At 34.1% G+C, this 22,004-nt stretch overlaps 1 protein-coding gene across 3 annotated transcripts in view; it reads left to right on the top strand.

The window, feature by feature from the left end:
- Positions 1-22,004, top strand: part of WASHC4 (WASH complex subunit 4) — a 56,198-nt gene that overhangs the window by 11,459 nt on the left and 22,735 nt on the right. For 2 of the 3 annotated variants that reach the window (XR_009702476.1, XM_061204204.1), the window contains exons 10-23: positions 596-716; positions 2,152-2,275; positions 2,380-2,507; positions 3,349-3,509; positions 8,532-8,658; positions 12,606-12,731; positions 14,557-14,664; positions 15,179-15,325; positions 15,450-15,529; positions 16,879-16,984; positions 17,550-17,666; positions 18,831-18,999; positions 19,611-19,765; positions 21,372-21,446. Coding sequence is in view for 2 of the 3 variants with exons in the window: in XM_061204204.1 (XP_061060187.1) it covers positions 596-716; positions 2,152-2,275; positions 2,380-2,507; positions 3,349-3,509; positions 8,532-8,658; positions 12,606-12,731; positions 14,557-14,664; positions 15,179-15,325; positions 15,450-15,529; positions 16,879-16,984; positions 17,550-17,666; positions 18,831-18,999; positions 19,611-19,765; positions 21,372-21,446 (1,744 nt within the window). In the remaining variant the exon portion in view is untranslated. The remainder of the gene's footprint in view (positions 1-595; positions 717-2,151; positions 2,276-2,379; positions 2,508-3,348; positions 3,510-8,531; positions 8,659-12,605; positions 12,732-14,556; positions 14,665-15,178; positions 15,326-15,449; positions 15,530-16,878; positions 16,985-17,549; positions 17,667-18,830; positions 19,000-19,610; positions 19,766-21,371; positions 21,447-22,004) is intronic. The other variant, XM_061204205.1, reaches the window with a different exon arrangement.

Raw genomic sequence — 22,004 nt, 5'->3', positions numbered from 1 at the left:
TGAGCCAATTCCAATGTTTAAAATACTCTCTTACTTTGTATAGGTAATGTATTAGTAAAAAAATAAATAAATATAAATAGTACAGATCCGTTAGGAGACCTGAAGATCTGTATTTAGAAGGATCTCATGTCAGATTTTCTTTGAAGACAGTAACCATTCTTTTAATTTCAGGTAGGGTTTTTGAGAGTATGATATACTTGTATAAAGCATCCTAATTCTTAAAGTGTAGTTGTTAATTTGACTACCTTAGGACTCAGATTCATTTTTTCCTTGTTCTATACGAATGATAGTTTATTCTCAGCTTGGTTTTATTTTGTTTTATACTCCAGAACTTTTTAAAGTCAAGGCATTTTGTTTTATTCAATTTATAAGCATTCACTAAATGTCTGTTATCTAGAAAGCACCAGATCTGAATTTAAGATGATATAAAAAGGTATGATTAGAAAATTAAATACGTTAGGATTGTTTTTGTTCAAATTTTCAAATGTGTAGAGCCAAACAAGTGATACAAATATAAAACTTTGATTTCTGGGAATATTTTTAATACAAGAATTTATTAGGCAAATCAAAGGTCTTTCTCCTACTTTTCTACAAGGTTACTGAAATCTGTCCATCACAACCCTTCAAAATTTGGAATTCAGGAAGAAAAACTAAAGCCATTTGAAAAGTTCTTGCTGAAGCTAGAAGGGCAGTTACTTGATGGAATGATATTTCAGGTATGAGCGCTGTATCAGACTGTAATAAATGGGCTTATATTAGTAGACCCATCTCAGAATTGTAGTGGGTCACTTTTATAGCATATTGTTGTGACTATATTTTTCTTTAAAAGTGCTTAGGCTTAAAACATGGTTAATGTACTAAAATATAGTTATATCAGTATCTAGTAGCAAATGAAATTAATAGTATACTGGTTGTATTTGTGATAAGGGTTTTTTAAATTATGTAAAAGGATAAAACTATTCAAGGGTTAGTATCTGAGTAGTTGTGTCAAGCATTTTGTTTGTTGTTAACCTCTAGATTTAGGTTAGTAAGAGAGCCTTTTATAAGTCTGTTTTAATTTCCTACTCAGGGAATATAATTTGCATCTGCACAATCCAGGTAGCTTCTAACCACATGTGGGTGTTTAAATGTAAATTAATTAAAAAAAAAATTCATTTCCTCTGCTACACTAGCAACATGGCAAATTCTTAATAGCCGCATGTAATCTCATTATCACACTGTGCACCTTAAACTTATATATGTTATATGCCAGTGATATCTCAGTAAAGCTGGGGGAAAACCCAGCTGTGGCTAACAATCATATCAGACAGCACAGATATAAAACATTTTCATCATCACAGAAAGTTCTGTTGGATGGCACAGCTTTGGGTAGTATCCACCAGAAATTGCATTACAGTACCCTTGAACAATATGGGTTTGAACTGCACAGGTGCACTTATATATGTATATTTTTCAATAGTAAACGCTACAGTATTACACAGTCCACGATTGGCTGAATGCAAGTGTGTGGAGGAACTGTGGATGCAGAGGGCCAGTTCTAAATTATACGGGGATTAACCCCCACCTGTTCAAGGGTCAACTGTATGTTCCATTTAAAATCTGCTTCAAGGTTACCTTTAATTTATATTTTAGATGATCACAATTTTTACAGAATGATCACAACTCTTGTTTATACCAATTTAACTGTTAATCTGTTAATTTCAGAAGAATTTTTTTGTTGATTCTTTTTCCAGGAGCCATTTCTACACATAATGTAATAAAGTGTTAGGAAAGTAATTGTAAACAGAAAAAATAAAGTCGCCTCTTAAAAGTGCAAATTAAAATAATAAAGCATGCTTTCCCATGCTTCATCAGATACACCTTCTGTACATCACCAAGCATCTCTTGTTTGTTTCTCTTCATATAGAATTATAGATTTTGGTTCAGTTTTATTACTTTCACATAAGGCGTACTCAAATGTATAAGTACATATACATTTCCCATTTAGAAGGATTTAGATATTAGGTTAAGGTAAAAACCTGAGCCTCAGTGTTAGTAAAATCAAAATGATGAATGTAGGAGTTTATCACTCTATATTTAAATCTGTTTAATAGCATATTAAGTCATAATAGCTTATGAGAGTGTAAATTTCTCTAAATGTTTCCTGTCTAGGCCTGTATAGAACAGCAGTTTGATTCTCTCAATGGAGGAGTATCTGTGTCAAAAAATAGCACTTTTGCTGAAGAATTTGCACATAGTATTCGCTCAATTTTTGCAAATGTAGAAGCCAAACTTGGTAATGTAACATGCATTTTTTGGTTTTCATTTAAACGTTTTCATTTCCTTTAAAGCAGAATTTTAAGTATATTCTGTTTTTCTCTCATGTTATTGTTTTATAAGGAGAACCTTCTGAAATTGACCAGAGAGACAAGTATGTAGGAATTTGTGGACTCTTTGTATTGCACTTTCAGATTTTTCGAACTGTTGATAAAAAGTTTTATAAGTCTTTATTGGACATTTGTAAGAAGGTAAGAACTTGCAACTTCTATTTTTTTCAATTTGAATAGATGGAAAAGATTTTGGATAAAATTGGGTATTTTAAAATGTATTTTATTCCTGCTTACAAAAATAATAATTTTTGTAATATTTTGTAATAATCATTACAAAAATCATATCATAATATTCATTTAAAAAAATCTAAGCATTCCAGAAATAAGTAACATAGTAAATGAAAATACCCCATAATTCCACGTTGTATAAATACATATTAGTGGATGCTTTTCCACATTTTTTCCTATACATTAACTTGCTATTACTACTTTTTTCTCTTTCTTTTCCTTCGCTTTCTCTTCTTGCCACCCATTCTCATTATTGAAGTAGGAAAAAATTTAAAACAATTTTTTTCTTTGTCTTTGCTGTTTCCATGATGTGGCACCTGTTTTCAAAATTGAAAATTTAGATGGTGTATAGAATCAAGTGATATGTGACCATGAGAACCCAGCCATCTTGGATATTTATTTTGTATTTTTTCACTAAAATAGAGTGAAAGTAAAGGTCATGAAGACTCAAGTTTCTGTTTAATTTTTGCATATTTTTATTCATCTGAAAATCTGTGAATGTGTGTGAGTGTATGTGTGTGTGTTGTTTAATATTTAGGCAGAATAAAATTAGTGTCATGCTCCACAGCAGATATAGGAATGCCTTTACTCTGTGCCACATTAACATAACTTGTCTCATATTAATGAGTATCTTTTTATCATTATTTTTCTTGAAATAGGTTGTCTTCCATTGCATGTTGTGGGATTATTAAACAGTTTGTTGTTTAACCTGCATTTAATGATTTCCCTCCTTTTTCATTTCCTATTTCAGGTACCAGCCATCACTCTGACTGCTAATATTATTTGGTTTCCTGACAATTTTTTGATCCAGAAAATACCAGCAGCTGCCAAACTTCTGGATAGAAAAAGTCTTCAAGCCATTAAAATATACAGAGATACTTTCCTACAGCAGAAAGCTCAGTCACTTACCAAGTAGGTTTTATAAGTACCCATGATGTAAATATTTAGATAGTTTATATTTTCAGATCTTACACTGATTCTAAATATGCAGAAAGCATTTGAATTATAAGATCAGACATAGTTACTCATTACCAGAGAAAACGTTGGGCAATCTCTAGGAGATTTATTTTCTAGGAGTGTTTTTTTGTTTTAAATGTTTTAGGCTTAAACTCAATTTAAGATGTAGGCAAATTATACTTTATGGAAATACAGTTATGTGTGCATACATTCATGTACTTTTTGTCAGGTGCATTAAATATTTTTGTGTGTAAAGTGAAGTCTCTGCAGTAGATGCCAGTTGATGACATTTAGAACATTGTGTGTACATGACTCAATGTTGATTTTTGCAGGAGTTGACTTTAATTTAATGCACTCCTTTTTTTTCTTTATTTTTATGAAAGTAATGTATGCACATATTTAAGAAGTTAAAAAGTACTAAAGGTTCAAAGGAAAAAAATGATTGTCCTCTGCCCCATTCCCCCCTGTGCCTTCGTCCTGCTTCCTAAAAGAACACTTTTAACTCTTAGTTTCTTCTGATACTTAACATCTTTTAGCTTATCTTACTATGTAAAATTTCAAATATACACAAAATAGAGAAAATAGTATAATGAGCCCCCATGTTCTCATCACATAGCCTTAACAATTAAATTTACTGTACATTGTCACTTGAGTATACTGCTAAAATTTCACGTTGACTGGGATGAAGATTTTAAGGGAAGCGACACAGGACTCTGCCAGTGACCCTGTACTGGACGGTTTTTAACTGTAACGTGGTTAAAGGGTAATAGGGATATTTACCTACTTTCTGTTAATCTTGACTATTGAGGGGAAATTGGGTCACTCCTGTGCAGTGGGGCAAAGAGGAGTATATCTGGAATATACGAGATCCCCTAAAGCATCTCTTAGTACTCCCAAGTCCTATAATTAAAGTCAGTGGAGAGTGACAAGTCAATTCAGGCAGGACTACTCATGGCAGAGATTTCAGGGCTCTCCAATACATTCTGAAACAGAGTTGAGGAGGGATAAAGACATAAGTTTGGATTTAGATTAAAGAGGTGAACTCAGTAGGATGGAGAGACAGGACCAGGCTTGGTAGCAGTAATTTAAAAAAAGATGTGTATGTTTTAGTTATCAGAGACTAATATTCTTTAACAGTATGATGCAGTTGCTAAAACTGTCAGTTCGTACTTAGATTACATTAATAACTATACCCAAGTTATGGAAACTAGTAGTTACAATATCTAGGCTAGGGGAATTGGTAGTTCCATTAAATTCTTACTGGTCAGATTATAATGAGTGTTTGGTGGTGCCACATTTTAAGAGGGCCACAAACTGTCGCATCTCCAGATGAACCTGATCAGGATGTTAGATCTGAGAACCATGACCTTTGAAGACTCATTGAAAAGTCTCTATATAGTTTGGCCTTTAAAAGAGAAATCTGAGGAATGATGTATTAGATTTCTTTAAATATTTGAAGGGCATTCAGGTTGAAGAGGGAACAGATTTGATCTCTGTGGCTCCAGGAAGTTGAATTAGAACCAAAAGATGAAGGTGACAGATATTAATAATAATTGCCAACATTATCAAGCTTACAACTATGGAGTAGGCATTATGCTAAAGGCTTTAAACACATTGTCTTTTGTAAACCCTGTAACAGTCTTCTCATATGGGAAATAACAAAGTCACAACTAATACTTACCCTGTGCTTTCTATAAGCCAATAACTATTCCAGGAACTTCATGTGTATCATCTTTTTTAATCATCAGAAAATCCTATGAGGTAGGTACTGTTGTCACGTCCATTTTATAGGTGAGAAAATTGAGACACAGAGAGATTGAACTTACCCAAATTGAAACAGCTAATATGTGGCAGAGCTGGGAAGTCCAACTCTAGAGCACAAGCTCTTAACGCTACTCTATAGTGTTTCTCTATATTTTTATCCCATTTTCAGATAAGGAAAATGAGGCTTAGAGAAATGAACTTTGCCAGGTCACACAGCTGGGTACGTATCAGAGGAGGCATGCAAACCCATGCCCGTCCTACTCTAGAGCCTTTGCGGCAGAGTTGTGTAGGCTGCCCTGAGAGGTAATGTACCCTTTCACTAGAGCTACGTAGGCAGAATAGAGATGACCATCAGTCCAAGGTGCTGGAGGAACTGAGTCTTATTATGTAAAAGATTGAATAAGTTGACTTTCAAAGACCCCCCCCCCTCCCCCGTGTGATAACATTTCAATATTTCTAAATTCTTTAATTTCAAAAACATACCTCTCTGCAGTCACTATAGAGCTCCTTTGAGCTGAAGGGGGCAATGTCTTTTTCATTCTCCTCATAACTGCCAAAGAAACCTAAAATTCACAACACTAAAGTGAAACGCAGGAGAGAGGAGATGGTGTGATCAGCATGAGCTTTGTCTGACATTTTAGAAAAAGTTGAGGAAGTGACTAAGGGCTGTCCCAGTCAGGCTCCAGAGTTCATTGTGGAGGAGGAGGAAGCAGTGGGGGACAGTTTTCCTGCCTCCGCACCATACATTAGACCCCACGTGGCCAAGTGCCCCAGCCACCTCTTTGACTAGGGTCCAAGGTTTGTAGGTTGCTGCATTTTGCTTTTTGTTCACAACCGTTTTGATGCTGGGGATACTGCCCTTGGAGGGTAGAGGTATGAACCTTTCTTTCAAACCCCCAGTTGACGTACAAGTGTTGACACTGTTGAGTGCTTTATATTAGGACAGGAGATTTGTTCTTTCTCCCTAGTGTTTCTCCTGTTTGTACTTCGAAATGAAGCTGACAATCTGACAGGACCCTTTTTGGACTCACTTTGTCAATTAACTTGGCTTTTTAAAACTTGAAGCAGTTTCATTTTTATATATTTACAGGAGATAAAGATTATCTGGTGTCTGGATGTAGGAATGATGGGTGGAGTGACAGACAAACCTCTGCTTTATCCCGTGTAGTGTGATCTAAAACTGAGTGATTCTTGACTGCCTTTGACTGTGTATTAGCCTTCTTCTTTTAAACAGGTTTTTTTTTTTTTTTTTAAAGGAACTCCTTTATTTATTTATTTATTTTTGGCTGTGTTGGGTCTTCGTTTCTGTGCGAGGGCTTTCTCCAGTTGCGGCAAGTGGGGGCCCCTCTTCATTGCGGTGCGCGGGCCCCTCACTATCGCGGCCTCTCTTGTTGCGGAGCACAGGCTCCAGACGCGCAGGCTCAGTAGTTGTGGCTCACGGGCCTAGTTGCTCCGCGGCATGTGGGATCTTCCCAGACCAGGGCTCGAACCCGTGTCTCCTGCATTGGCAGGCAGATTCTCAACCACTGCGCCACCAGGGAAGCCCCTAGCCTTCTTCTTAATGTTACTGACTTAATCAGTAACATTATGTTATGATTATGATATGTCTTAATGTTATTGCCATCAACTTGATTGCTGTTGTAGGCCTCTTCCTTCTGTCCCTGCTCGTGACTTTACTGTTCCCTTCTGTGCATTGTATCCCTGCTTGAGTCCTGATCACAGCCTCTCCTTAAAGTGGAGGCATTGCCCTAGGACTGTGCTCTTACTCTGTGTTCCAGACTTCTAAATCAAATCATCCACAAGTCAAATAATACATTTTAGTGCCATTTGAGGCAAAGCCAGAAGTGCAGCTATTGGTGTCTTTTGTCTAATGGAATCCTGGCTCAGAAGAAATAATTTTTCTCAGAGTTGATTGAATTAATTAAAATTAAACTTAATTGTTTTTAAAATAAAGAAGTATAGCTTAAATAGCTTGTGGGCTAAAAGTTCTCATCTTGACTAATTTGAGATGCATTGATACAGTGATTTAGTGTTAGTAAGCAGCCTGCATAGTAGAATTATATTAGTTAGTTTTTCCACGATGGGAAGGCTTCCTAGATTTGGGCTGAAGTCCTGGCTCGGCTGTGTACTAGTTGTATGATGTTGGGCACATTACTTCTCTGTGTGTCAGTTTCCTCTTCTGTAAAATGGAGATCGTAATACTTAACCTCATAAGGTTAATGTGAGGGTTTAATGAGTTAATTTGTGTAAAGTGCTTATAACAGTGGCTGGGCATATATAGTAAGCATTCAGTAAATGTAAGCTTTTATATTCAGATTCTGACAACTTCCATTCATCTCTGGTTCAAGCTGTCATCCCCTTTTTCCTGCGTTATCACAGGAGCTTCCTAAGTGGTTTTCCTGCTTTTACCATTGTCCCCTTTATAGTTTATTTTCAACATACCAGTCAAAGTGATATTGATCCTCTTCAGAGTTAGAGTAGGTCACTCTGCTCAAATCCTCTAGAGGCTTTCCACTGAAGTCCTTACTGCCCTACCAGGCATTACACAAATCCTCTTTCCACTCTCCATTTTTCCTATTCCTCCAAGCCCCTGACCCCTGTACCTCTCTGATCTTTTCTGTTCTCATCTCTGCCCTCTGTGCTCCTGTCATGCTGACTTCTTTGTTATTACTTGAACATGCCAGACAAACTGCTGTTTTGGGATGATTGCATTTGTTATTTACTTTCCTAAAATTCTCATCTATATATTTGCATGGATTACTTAGTCAACTTCTTCAAATCTTGGCTCAAAATCAGCTTTACAATAAGCTTACTTTGATCACTGTATTTAAAATTGTACTTACCACCCCAGTGGCTCTTTTCCCTGCTGTATTTTTTCCATAGCACATATCTGACATCTTACAGATTTCAGTTTCTGATTTCTTTATTATACAAGTCTCCTTTCTAGAATGTAAGCTTCGTGGGGGCAGAGATTTTTTTATTGTGTTTACTGCCCTTTTTTGTTTTTAGTACTGAGAAACAGTGCCTGGCATGTAAAGGCATTCAGTAAATATTTGCTGCTTATGTAAATTATATTTGTATATATGATATATGTATATATTGAAAACAAGAAAGATGAAGTGGCTGCTGCAGAGAAATACTCCATCCAGTATGAAGAAATGGAAGTAAATTTTCTTTCCTGTGCTGAATAACCTCAATATTTTCCTTTGTTAGAGATGTGCAGTCTTACTACGTCTTTGTGAGCTCATGGATGATGAAAATGGAATCTATTTTATCTAAAGAGCAGAGAATGGATAAATTTGCTGAAGACCTCACCAATAGATGTAATGTTTTTATACAGGTAGTTGCATCTTCTTACTTAGAATATTTGGGGGGGGGGTCATTTCTTTGTTAATCCAATGTACAGAAGGTACACTTTGAATAAATTGTAAAGGGTGGGATGTGTTTTTGTTTTTAAAACTGAAAATTGATTTGGTTATGTATGTTTGGATCTGTTTGACTTAATTAATTTAGATTTTCTAATATGTGCATTTAAATCTCTACACTCCCTCCAAGGCATGACTTTTTTGCTGTATCGCATAAGTTTTGATGTGTTGTATTTTTATTATTCTTTAGTTCAGAATATTAAAAAAAATTTATTGTGATTTCTACTTTGCTCTCTTGGTTATTTTGAAATAAAATTCTTAATTTCTAAATGCATGAGGGTTTTCTAGTTATCTTTTTATTATTGATTTCTAGCAATACTAAAATACTTCCAATATTTTGAAGTTTGTTGAGATTTGCATTGTGGCCCAGCCTGTGGACAGCTTTGGCAAACATTTCATGTATATGTAAAAAGAATGTAATTTGCTTTTTGTTGGTTGTGGTGTTCTATATATATCAAGTAGGGTCATGTTTGTTAGTGATTTTGTCTGAATATGAATATATCAGTTACTGAGACAGCTGGGTTAAAATCTCCCACTATTATTGTGGATTTTTCTATTTATCCTTCGTAGCTTTGTTAGCTTTTGTTTTATATATTTTGAGACGAAGTAAGTGCATAACATTTAGAATTGTTATAGTTTACTGGTGAGTCAAACCTTTTATCATTGTGACATGTCCCTTTTTATCTCTAGTAATGCTTTTTGTCATAGGTCTTTTGTTTGTGATAGTAACCTAGCTGTACCAGTTTTCTTTTAATTAAGGTCTGCGTGGTCCATCTGTTGTCATCCTTTTACTTGCAACCTGTTTGACTTCTTTATTTAATGTGTGTCTCCTATAAGCAGCCTGTATTTCTCCCCTATAAAACCGTTTTCTGTATATGTCAATACTGATATTTAGATTTAAAATTAGCACCTGATTAGTTGCTTTCTATTTGTCTCACTTGTTCTGTGTCCCTATTCTTTTCCTTTCTTGCTCTCTTTTGAATTATTTTAATTATTTCATTCTTCCTTCTATTGGTTTATTAATTCAGTATTTTACTGTTTTTGTAGTGGTTACTGTAGAGATACTAAGATGCATTACTGAACATTCAACTCCAATATAAATCAGTAGTTTCACCACTTTCCAGACAGTAAAAGAATCTTAAGCCACTTTAATTCTATTTATCCCTCTCTCACCTGTGCTGCTGCTGTGTATTTTGATTCTGTATATATTTTAAATCTTATAAGGCATTGTTGCTGTTGTTTTTAATAGTATTCATTTAGATTTACCCATATATTTACCCATTCTGTTGTTTTTTATCCTTCCGGCATCTCCTCATCTTTCTCCTTGCGGAATACCTGTTAGTATTTCATTTAATTTTTTTAATTTTGTTTTTGTTGAGAAGTCAGCTGTCAGTTTTGTTGCTTTTTCAATATGTGTCTTTGTTTAATTGCTTATAAGATTTACTTTTTGGTTTTTAGCGATATTACTTTGATGAACCTATGTGTGGTTTTCTTTGTGTTTGTGCTGCTTGGGATTTGTAGAACTTCTGGAATTTCTGGAAAATTCTCAGTCATTAACTCTTTAAGTACTATTTCTGTTCTATTCTCTTTCTGTTCTAATTATTTTTTCAGTTACATCTAACCTGCTATTAAACCCATCTGCTGACTTCTTTTATTTTTTTCTGAGTTCTTAATTTTAATTATTTTACTTTTCAGTTTGTTTCTTTTTTATAGTTTCCAGTTCTTTTATGAAATAATTTTGTGTTTTATTTCTTCAGCATATTCAACATAACTATTTTGAAGCCCGTGTCTAATTACTTCATTATCTAGATCTTTCCATTATCTATTTTTTGTTGTTGTTGTTTGTTTTTGGATATGTCTTATCTCTTTGTATGCCTTGTTATTTTTAATAACGCATGTTGTATATGGAAAAACTGTAGATATAATTGAGGATCTGGGTATTGTTTTTCCTCCTCCAGAGAGGATTTAATTTTTGCTTCTGATACACAGCTAGTCTAGGACAAGTAGCACCCAGATCACCTCAGCCCAGTCATGGATTGAGATGACTTAAAGTGGGACCTAAATTCTGTGATGGCTGTCTTTTCTAGTTCACGCTTACTTTCTAGGGGGTAGTTTTTAAGAACCCAACTCAGAGCCTAGGTGATTTGCCAGGACCCCCTCCCCTCCTTGATGGGCCGTGAACTCGTATTTTTACCCTCCTTCCCTTGTGGGGGTTGTTGAAAGATACGTTTGGCTTCTGTCTTTACTACCCTCTTTGGGAATGGGCAGATGCCTCTGTGGGAAAGCAGCCACAAATGCCAGGCTCATGTCTCTGGGTTTCTGTCTTCTCCCAGGTCTTGGCCTTGTATTTTCTTATTTTCTTGATAGCTCTTTGATGCTTTTCAAGAGATTTTAAAAATGTTTTGCCCAGATTTCCTAGTTGTTTTCTGTGGAAAGGTTGGTCCAAATTATTCTGCAGTTAACAGAAACAGACCCCAGACCTCCCCCCTCCCCATTTAGATGTTTAAAATACATCTTTCGTGTATGTCCTTCACAAATTAATGACCATCAAGGAATGGTGTACTATTGGTCCATGAGTTCTCTGCCCCCTTTCCCCCACAAAAAAGAAACTCCCTTTTTTTTTTTTACCTGCCTTAGAGTTATACTTTTGCTGTTCCTTGTCTCTGCTTTTTAACTTTTCCCAGTGCTGCAGTAGGGCAGAGTCTGGTGTAATAGTCCTGTAGCTGACAAGGTAAGACTTGTGGCTCTTTCCTGCATGTATGCCCCAAGCTTTGGTCTTATTGTCACCGCTTTGGATGCTACCTTCTCTCTCATTTCTTAGTTCTCTTAATTTTATCCCATCTCTTCACCACAGAGCTATTATTGGTTCACAAAAATACCCTCTCCCCCTGTTGAGTATCACTCCTTTAGTGAGCCATTGTTACTGATGGTAGAGCAGGAGAAAAAGGTTGAGAATCACTGGCATATAGCTTCTGCCCTGTGGCTCATTGGATATATTCACAATAACGTAGTTCATCTCTAAACTGTACATGTATCTTTTTTGGTCCTTCTTTATAAACCTAAAGAATCTCCATCATTATGTTCCTCTGTGTCCTTTTTGGATCTAAATGAAAATATATTTGAGAGGTAATACCCTTTTTCCTGTTTTGTGTTCTATACTGTTTCCCTGGGTTTACTAGCACTAAATTTTTTTTTTAAACCTTAAAAGACCTGTGGCTTCCTTCATAAATAGAAGGATAGGAGAGAATCTGTTCTTATTGGGCTGGAAGGAGAGAAAGTCTGAATAGCACCAGCATAAGCAGGGGACATGGTAGCAGATGGATAGTAGGGATTGGCCTGGGTGAAAAAGAAACGGGGATTCGCTTGGAACTGAGAAATACTGTTGGATCTCTGTACTGGCCAGAGAGCAGCTCTCTTTCTCCTCATTTTTCAATTCCTACTTCCTTAGAGTCCTCAGCTCTTGTCTTAAGCTGCAGCAGATAGGAGTCTTTATCCTCTTGCCTGGCAGGTAAGATAAGGATGAATAGATATCTTCCTGACATCCAAATCGTTCCTCTGAAAGTTTTGTTTTAATGGAAAGATTCTTTAACTGTGGTTATATGCTGTAATGTCAACCGTACTAAACTTCTGGTAAGTGATAGGTTACATAACTTTTAAGGGCTGCTTTGAAACTTAACCACCATGTATAACATTGTGTAAGAAAGAATGTTTCAAAATCTTAAGAGCTGACTTTAAAATGAACTTTAAAAACACTAGTTATTGGCAAGTTGAAGAAGAATTATTATTACATAGAGAATGAAATCTTGAAGAAATGAAACCTTTTCTTGTGATTATAATCAATGTTTTATATTATTTTTTATAGGGCTTTTTATATGCATATAGTATTAGTACCATTATTAAAACCACAATGAATCTCTACATGTCCATGCAAAAGCCAATGACCAAAACATCAGTTAAGGCATTATGCAGGCTTGTTGAACTTCTCAAGGTAGGTTTTAGATTATTTTACCTTGCCATTATAATTGAGAGATGATGCGAGCTTAAAGCAGGATTTTTTTTTTTTTTGGTTAAGATTTGACTTCTTGATTATGAGAATAAAAAAATTATGGAAAAGTGTACTTATCTCTCAGTTGGATAACGGAACTAGCCACTGAAAGAAATTTCTGAGTAGTTTTCTATGAATAAACTTTATTAAAAGTGAACATGTAGTGAAAGAGAAAAGAAGGAAAATGAAAAGGTTAGCCTAAGTATTGGTAAAGTTTTACTCACGGAAGTTTTAAGCATGTTGCATGAGTTTTAAAAATGCATGAGACGTTAATATTATTTTATAGTATTCAAATGCATATGAGGCTAGTCAGCAGGAGGCTGTTTATTTTGTAATTTAGAGAAAGTGTTATAATTTTGGGATTTGAATACTTTTGAAAATGTGGTAAAATGCTTCTTAGCATACTCTGTATAAATAAAAAAAAGAAACTCCTTACAGGCAGGAGAGCCCACTTTTAACCTTTTGTAAAAACTGAAATAAAGATTTGCTAGTAAATTTCTGCTAATAGTGGCTTTAGATTTGTTTAGGAAATAAAGATAGTTTGGAGATTGTGTCTTTAGATTTTTAGCATTTTTTTCTTTAAGGTATTACCAGTTATTTTTTATGAAATACAAATACAGAAGAGTATATATAGATGCATATATATCTTATATCTAATATATAAGCATAATTTAAAAAATAATAAACACTTAAAAACCTATCATCCCACTTAGGAAATAGAATGTTACCAATATTTTCAAAGCCCCTGTGTTGTCCCTCCCGAATCGCATCCTATGCTACCTCCTCAGAGGAACCACAGCCCTGAATTTTATCATTCCCTTGTTTCTTTTTAGTTTGGCACATATGAATGAATTTATCAATCATTCGTGGTTTAGTTATGTTTTTGAAATTTGTATTAATGTATTCTTCATGTATTCTTTGGCTTGGTTCATTTTACTCAAAATTTTTTATTTGAACTTAACCATGTTGGGATGAGTAGCTGTAGTTCATTAATTTTCATTATTGTGTAGCTTTCCTGGAGATGGACTTTTGGGTTTTTTTCCAGTTTTTGCTATTATAAATAATGTTGCCATTTTTGTATATGTCTCTTGGTGTAATTTTGCAGAAGTTTTTCTGAAGTATTGTATACCTGTGAGTGGATTGCTGGGTTCTGTGATATGTACATAATCAGCTTTTCAAGATGATGCCAGATTGTTTTCCAAAGTAGTTCTATCAGTTTACACACCTCCCACAATATATTAGAGTTCCCATTGTTCCCTAACTGGCCAACATTGGTATCATCAGCCTTTTGTGTGTGTTTGTGTGTGTGTGCACGTGCACATTGGTGTTTATAAATGATTTCATACTTAACATTCATTTCCCTGATTGTTAATGATGGTATCTTGTCTAATACTATTAACTGTGTTTCTTTTGTGAAAAATATGTTCATGTCTTTTGTTCAGTTATCTATTGAAATTTTTGCCTTTTTTTTAAAAAAGTGTTTAATTTGTTTGGTGTCTTTACATATTCTGTGTACTAATCCCTTGTGTGTGGCAGATATTTTCTCATACGTTGGCTTGTCTTTTAATTTTCCTTATAGTGACTTTTGATAAATAGAAATCATTAATTTAATATAGTTGAATTTACCAGTCTTATCCTTTATGGTAGTGCTTTTTGCCTCTCATTTACAAATGTCTTACCTACCTAGCTCAAGGTCATAAAGATATGCTGTAATTTTGCCTAAATGTTTTAAGTTGATTTTCATAAAATCACTTCTGATTCTTTTTAGGCAATAGAACATATGTTCTACAGGAGAAGCCTGGTTGTGGCTGATTCAGTCTCACATATAACACAGCATCTTCAGCATCAGGCTCTTAATTCTATTTCTGTGGCCAAGGTATGAAAGTTAGTATGTATTCAGCATAATTATATTATCTTTCTAGTTTGCCCTTCCTGTTGTTTTATTTGTGTTTTCTAGTTAAACCTGTGTACTCCGTTTCTTCAAACACAGTATTCTTGGTTATAATCTCCATGGTATTTTATGATTTTACTTAGAGTGATCAGGGTTATCTTTACTCTGAACTTGCAGCATTAACACAGTTCTATTAAAAAATGACATATTATGCATTTTTAAAATATGATGCATCTTCTTTTAAGAAATGATTTTCTTACTACATTAATACGGTAATTTTGAAGTATGCCTAGTAATTTGCTGTCCCTGACAGTGCTCAGCGATAATGTTATGGCAGTAAAGCATCTAACATTATCACAAGAAGCTGAACGGGGAAAGTATTTGTCTAAGTGCTCTTAAGTTGAATCATGGAAAAGATAACTGAGAAATTTTTCTTCTGCGTCTTTTGTTATTGCCTCAGATTTAAAGCTGATATTTCCTGTTTTCTTTTATCTTTAAGAAAAGAGTAATTTCTGACAAAAAATATAGTGAACAGCGTCTTGATGTGCTTTCTGCTCTAGTTTTGGCTGAAAACACTCTAAATGGACCAAGCACAAAGCAACGACGACTTATTGTTTCTTTGGCACTAAGTGTTGGCACACAAATGGTAAGTGTATTGCTATTACTTATGGAATAAAAATGAGATCTGAGGTTTCACACTTCCCTTATTACTGACCTGAGAAACCTGTCCTTCAAGTGCAACTTCTCTGCCTTTTTCCCCTCCCTGATAGAAAACATTTAAAGATGAAGAACTCTTTCCACTTCAAGTAGTCATGAAAAAGCTGGATCTTATCAGTGAACTTAGAGAAAGGTAAGTAGGTATATGTAATGATACTCAAAAGATAGGGGTAGTGGAAACATCAGGGCTTTTTTTTTTTTTTTTTAAGGATAGCAAGACAAGGAATATAACTTAGGTAGACCATTAGTTCCTGTTCATAACTTCTTTAGCATGACTAAAAGTAGACTGTGACAAGCGATCATATTTCTTTAACTTTGCTTCTACAGTAAGGATGTAGCTTTTGGAAGAACTCACATGAGAAAATGTGATATAGCCCTTAGAGCATCTGGCAGACCCTGGAACATATTGTGATTGTTGTGATGCGTATCTCTGATGGACTTAAAATTGCTACTTTATAACAAGACTTCATCTATTTGTGAGAGACTTAGAGCCATCTCACATAGTCTTCTGTAATTTTATTTGGGGCATGAATTTGAATTACATTGTTGGGTAGCCAGTCACTAAGATGAATTAGGTTTTGGAAGACTTATTTATATAGCTCCTGTGGCTTTATTGTTTTCTTCTTATTAAGTAAGCAGTAAGTTTCTTAATGGGAAAGTGGGTCTTCTGAATTTTGATTCCCAGCCGAATTAAGGTTTCAGCACAGTTTGTATTTAATGCTCATATTTGTAACATGATGTTTTTGTTGTTCTAAGAAGCTCAGATTTTTGTAGTTAGTGGCATTTAACTTTTCCACCCTTGGTAGAAATACTGAGCCTTCTTTACTCTAAGATATTTAATGATCATTTTGTTGCCTGATAATGTGTGAAATAGTCACTTAGCAAAGATTATAGACAGGTTGAGTGTGACTGGTTTTTGTTGTTGTTGTCATTGTTTTGGTCACGGTTTTTTGAAAGGTCTCCGTTTCAGCTTTGAGACAGGTGCATGTGATGCAGGTCTTGTAAGTCTAGTCATATCAAATAATATTGAAAATAAATTTATTTTAAACTCAAAGTTATCTGTATATATTTTTTAATACCGTTATTGGAGTATAATTGCTTTACAATGTTGTGTTAGTTTCTGCTGCACAACAAAGTGAAACAGCTGTAAGTATACATATATCCCCATATCCCCTCCCTCTTTAGCCTCCCTGCCACCCTCCCTATCCCATCCTATATTGTTTCTTAAGTATGCTTTAAAACTGAAGTGTATTTGCAGAATTCTGACAGTGTCGGGTATTGGAGTGTTTTGTTAATGTTGTTCAATTTGAAAAATATTTATTTTGTGGCTTTTCTATACTAATTTTGGGTTAAATGATGTAAGGAATACAAAAAAATGAGTAAGACACAGCTTTTACCCTTATGATATATAATGTCATTCCTTTTATTATTTTTTGGGGTTACTTCAATTTTGGTACCACTAATTATTACTTTACATTGTAGAGTCCAAACACAATGTGACTGTTGTTTTTTATACTGGCATCGAGCTGTCTTCCCAATTTATTTAGATGATGTATATGAAAATGCTGTTGATGCAGCCAGATTACATGTAAGTAAAGAATAATGTAAAGAATAAACCCATCATTTTTTTAGTCACTGTGTAAACCACTTTAATTAATTTTAAAATAGATCATTTAATAAAGTGTTTTAAAACTGCTGATGCCATTTTTTAACAGTGCTATGCATATTCAGTACAATTTATATAGTCTGTAGATAAATTTTATATTACTACTAATGAATTAATATATATTTCACTCTTCCCCTCATATTCCTAATCATTCTCATTGCACTGGGTTTTCGTTTGTGTCAAAATAATATGACTTATTTGTCAGTAAGTTATATGTTGTTCAGATCTTTCCATTTCTTTATGGAAATGAGTGTATTTGAATGATCAAGGTAGGAAAAGGATAAGTTAATGTGAATTTTTTGTATACTTAAAGTATATGCTTTAGAGAATAAAATTCGACTCTTACTTAGGAAAGTAATATAGTCATGTGTAAAAAAAACAGCCTTCAGATTGAGGTTTTGTCTTTCAAGGTAGATAATTAACCTTTGTAACATAATTTAGAGATGTAATTTTTCTAAATTCATGTACATTCTACTTTTCGTCTTAGTACATGTTCAGTGCTTTACGTGACTGTGTACCTGCTATGATGCATGCAAGGCACTTAGAGTCCTATGAAGTACTTCTGGATTGCTATGACAAGGAAATCATGGAAATTTTAAATGAGGTAACATATTTTGAGATTGAAAAGCTTAAAACGTGTCTAGAATGCAATGTTTAGAAAAACTTTTTGGATTGAAGCAGGCTTTCACAAATTTAAGATTATTATTGTAAATCACAAAGGAACTATCACTATTGTGCTAAATTGGTCTTTAATTCCTAATTTTTAATATAGAAATCCAGATTAGGAATTTGGAAAACTTTTTTTTACTTTAGTAAGTAGTATATTTGAATTTAAAGTTCTGTTTATTAGAAGAATGCAAATGCAAAAATTGGTTTGACTACTGTCTGCAGCTAATGGTCATATAGTTAAGGTAACTTAACTATTAATGGTTTATTGAATTTCATTTGGAAAGCTAATGACTGAAATATTTTATATTTAAAAGTATAAAGCCTATTACTTGTGTAACAGATAATTTGAATGCAGTATAGTACATCCGTCCCTGTTTTAATGAAGTGTGTATTATAAACACTGATATCTTTAAAATTAAATTTCCAACTAGCAGTATTTTTATATGGAGGGAGGAATTAAAAATGAGTAAACTTCACAATATAAACCTTATATAGGTTTGATAAAATTGTGAAATTTTTAAATATAATTTCTCATATTAAATACTTGTATTTAGAAAATAAAATACATGTCTGGCCAGTACTTAGAACCCCGTGGTACACCAGAAAAAAATGATTAATTTCATTGCCTTTAGCTCAATGAGTTTTGTGATTTTTTTTTTAATGATTATTAGAAGGAAGCTTTTAAAAAATTTTCTCTCTTGCATATTCTCAGAACCTTTCCTCCTTTGTTGCTGGTTTCTATAAATTTTATGCTTAATATTGTGTATTCATGTTCCTTGTAATGAAGCCATCAGATGTTAACTTTTGATTTTTTTTTCAAGGGTGTTATACTTAAAATACTAATGAATTCATTAGACCTCATCTAACTGCTCCCTGGTCAAAAAAAATCATTGATTTTCAATAGATAGCAAAATAATTTCACTCTCCCAATAAAATAATATTTTACCATAGAGTATTTAGACTCTTAAACCAGTTTGACAAATTTTTTCATCATTGCACAGATATTAAAGCTCTAACAGTGAGAACATAGACACCTAGAAGAATAATACAATTAGAATATTATTTTGAAAAATTAAGATAGCAATTCTTTTGTGAATAGCATTTGCTGGACAAGTTGTGCAAAGAAATAGAGAAGGACCTGCGACTTTCTGTGCATACTCATTTAAAGCTGGATGACAGAAACCCTTTCAAAGTTGGCATGAAAGACCTGGCCCTTTTTTTCTCTCTGAATCCAATTCGGTTTTTCAATCGTTTCATTGACATTCGAGGTGAGTGTTCTGGTTTCCTTCTTAGGGTCATATTCTATATCTGTTTGCCCTGTTAAAGAGCAAATAACAAAAACGAAACCTTGAGAAAATCTTTCTTTGTTTTAGTGCATTTATTCTTGAATTTCTTTTTGTTTCTTCATTTTTATTTTCCTAGCACCTTATTTATTTATTTATTTATTTTTAAAGGAATTCCTTTATTTTTATTTTTTATTTATTTATTTTTGGCTGTGTTGGGTCTTTGTTTCTGTGCGAGGGCTTTCTCCAGTTGTGGCAAGCGGGGGCCACTCTTCATCGCGGTGCATGGGCCGCTTACTATCGCGGCCTCTCGTTGCAGAGCACAAGCTCCAGATGCGCAGGCTCAGTAGTTGTGGCTCACGGGCCTAGTTGCTCCGCGGCATGTGGGATCTTCCCAGACCTGGGCTCGAACCCGTGTCCCCTGCATTGGCAGGCAGATTCTTAACCACTGCGCCACCAGGGAAGCCCCCTAGCACCTTATTTTAAAGGAAGAAATTTAATGTTCAAAGACAAGTTGTTTCCTTTTTAGTTTCATTTCTCTGCCTTTCCTACTGTTCATGAATCAGAAAAGTTTTGATTGTTTTTTTTTTTTGAAGCTTATGTAACTCACTACCTAGACAAGACTTTCTACAATCTAACAACAGTAGCTCTTCATGACTGGGCCACTTACAGTGAAATGAGAAATTTAGCTACTCAGCGTTATGGATTGGTTATGACTGAGGCACATCTTCCTAGTCAGACTTTGGAACAGGTATAGTATAAACTGTTCTTAGTATAGTCTGATTGTGGCATCATAACATCATTTCTCTAAGAAAAATTTTTTCTTTTTACTTTATTTAGTATGTGTTTATATTCCAAGAAAAAACCTCATACTTGAGAAGAATAAAAAATTAGATGGTGCTAATTTGCTTTATGAAAGAATTTACCACAGCCTTCCAAATGTTTATACTTTTCCTTTTGTTGAAAATTTGAAATATACATAGATTTATATACAGCTTTTCAGAAACATGTTGGGATAGTGAGGCGACTTCTGCCGTATTTTAAAAAGTTTAATCAAGGTGACAGTTAAGAATTTTAAACCTAGATACAATATATAAGCTTTAATATCTTAGAAAATTGGTTAAATTTATGTAATTGTATTTGTCTTAAAATGAGGAGTGCAAACAAGTATTTAGCTTTACTAATTCAATAAGCTAATTTACAGTATGGCAGTATCTCATGAGTGCGGAGGTTTGTTTTCAGTTAATTTGCATGTAATTCTTTCTAAGATAATCCAGATAATATTTACCAAAAAATCTTAATTCAGTTCCGAAAGTTGAGGATCATAATTTTTCATTCATCTTACTGCATATATAGGGACCCATTGCAGGATCAGTTTGTATATCCTTTCATTCATTTATTTATAAATTTAATATTTACTGAAAACATGCTAGACACTGAACTACATTTAGGGATACAGAAATAAATAAAAACACTCTCAGCTCATATGGGAGAAAAAAAATGAGTAAATACATTTTTAGATTAAAACATAAGAAAATCTATAATAAAAACTTAATCAAAGGGGTATTGTGATATTACTTTGAGCCCCAATTAGAAAAGCTATGGAACAGTTTATATGATACCGTTAGGTATTAGAGTAATAAGAATGAAGGATTCTTATTAGGTAACTTGTATATTAAAAGTGGTCTAGTATGATTAAAAGAAGCATAAGGATTTGGAATTAGATTTTTTTAAATCCCTGTGTTCTGCCTCTTCCTAGCTTCCTTGCGGAACTCCCTTAGCTTCATTTTCTTCAGCTGTGGAATTAAGAATAATACCTCATATTGGAGAATTCCATATAAAGAACCTTGCACAATGCCTGAAAAATAGTATATATTTTATAAGTATATACTGTTTATATATAATACACATATTCTGGCTATTATATATAGAATAATAGCCAGAATCTGGCTATTATTTTAGAATCTTTTAGAATCTAAAATAGATTCTAAAATCTGTTTTTAGAATCTGGCCATTAGTTTACTTTGCAAAAAATATAGAAAAGATCCTTGGGAAGACAAATATTCTCAAGAGTGGTGGTGAAATGATTGTGAGTCATGGATCTTCGAAATTTTAAATTTAACCATTCCTGTCTACACAAAAGGAATAAGATAACAAGCAGTCAGATTTCCCCAAGTAGATAGTCCTAATTGTACATGTCAGAAGGCTCTTTTTAACCTTTGGTTGTACTTTTTGTATAGTTGTTCTTTAAAATAATTTAAAAATATTGGGAGACTTGGTATAAGCAGTAAGTCACTATATTGATATGTCTGATTATTTTTAATAATAGTAGAACTTCTTTGTGGATTGTTTTGTAGGGCCTGGATGTCTTGGAAATTATGAGAAACATTCATATATTTGTGTCTCGATACCTCTATAATCTCAACAATCAAGTGAGTGAGTTTCAGAAAAAAATTTTTTATTAAAATTTTTTTTTATATCTTTATTGGAGTATAATTGCTTTACAATGTTGTGTTAGTTTCTGCTGTACAACAAAGTGAATCAGCTATATGTATACATATATCCCCATATCCCCTCCTTCTTTAGCCTCCCTCCCACCCTCCCTATCCCACCCCTCTAGGTTGTCACAAAGCATTGAGGTGATCTCCCTGTGCTATGCAGCAGCTTCCCACTAGCCATCCATTTTACATTTGGTAGTGTATATATGTCAGTGCTACTCTCTCACCTTGTCCCAGCTTCCCCTTCCCCCCACCCCCATGTCCTCAAGTCTGTTCTCTACGTCTGTGTCTTTATTCCTGCCCTGCCACTAGGTTCATCAGTACCATTTTTTTAGATTCCATATATGTGCGTTAGCATATGGTATTTGTTTTTCTCTTTCTGACTTACTTCACTCTGTATGACAGACTCTAGGTCCATCCACCTCATTACAAATAACTCAATTTTGTTCCTTTTTACAGCTGAGTAATATTCCATTGTATATATGTGCCACA

This window comes from Eubalaena glacialis, chromosome 11 (genome assembly GCF_028564815.1).
Source record: "Eubalaena glacialis isolate mEubGla1 chromosome 11, mEubGla1.1.hap2.+ XY, whole genome shotgun sequence".
NCBI classification, from domain to species: domain Eukaryota; kingdom Metazoa; phylum Chordata; class Mammalia; order Artiodactyla; family Balaenidae; genus Eubalaena; species Eubalaena glacialis.
The sequence above is the reverse complement of the archived record's forward strand: the minus strand, read 5'-3'. Positions and strand labels throughout refer to the sequence as shown.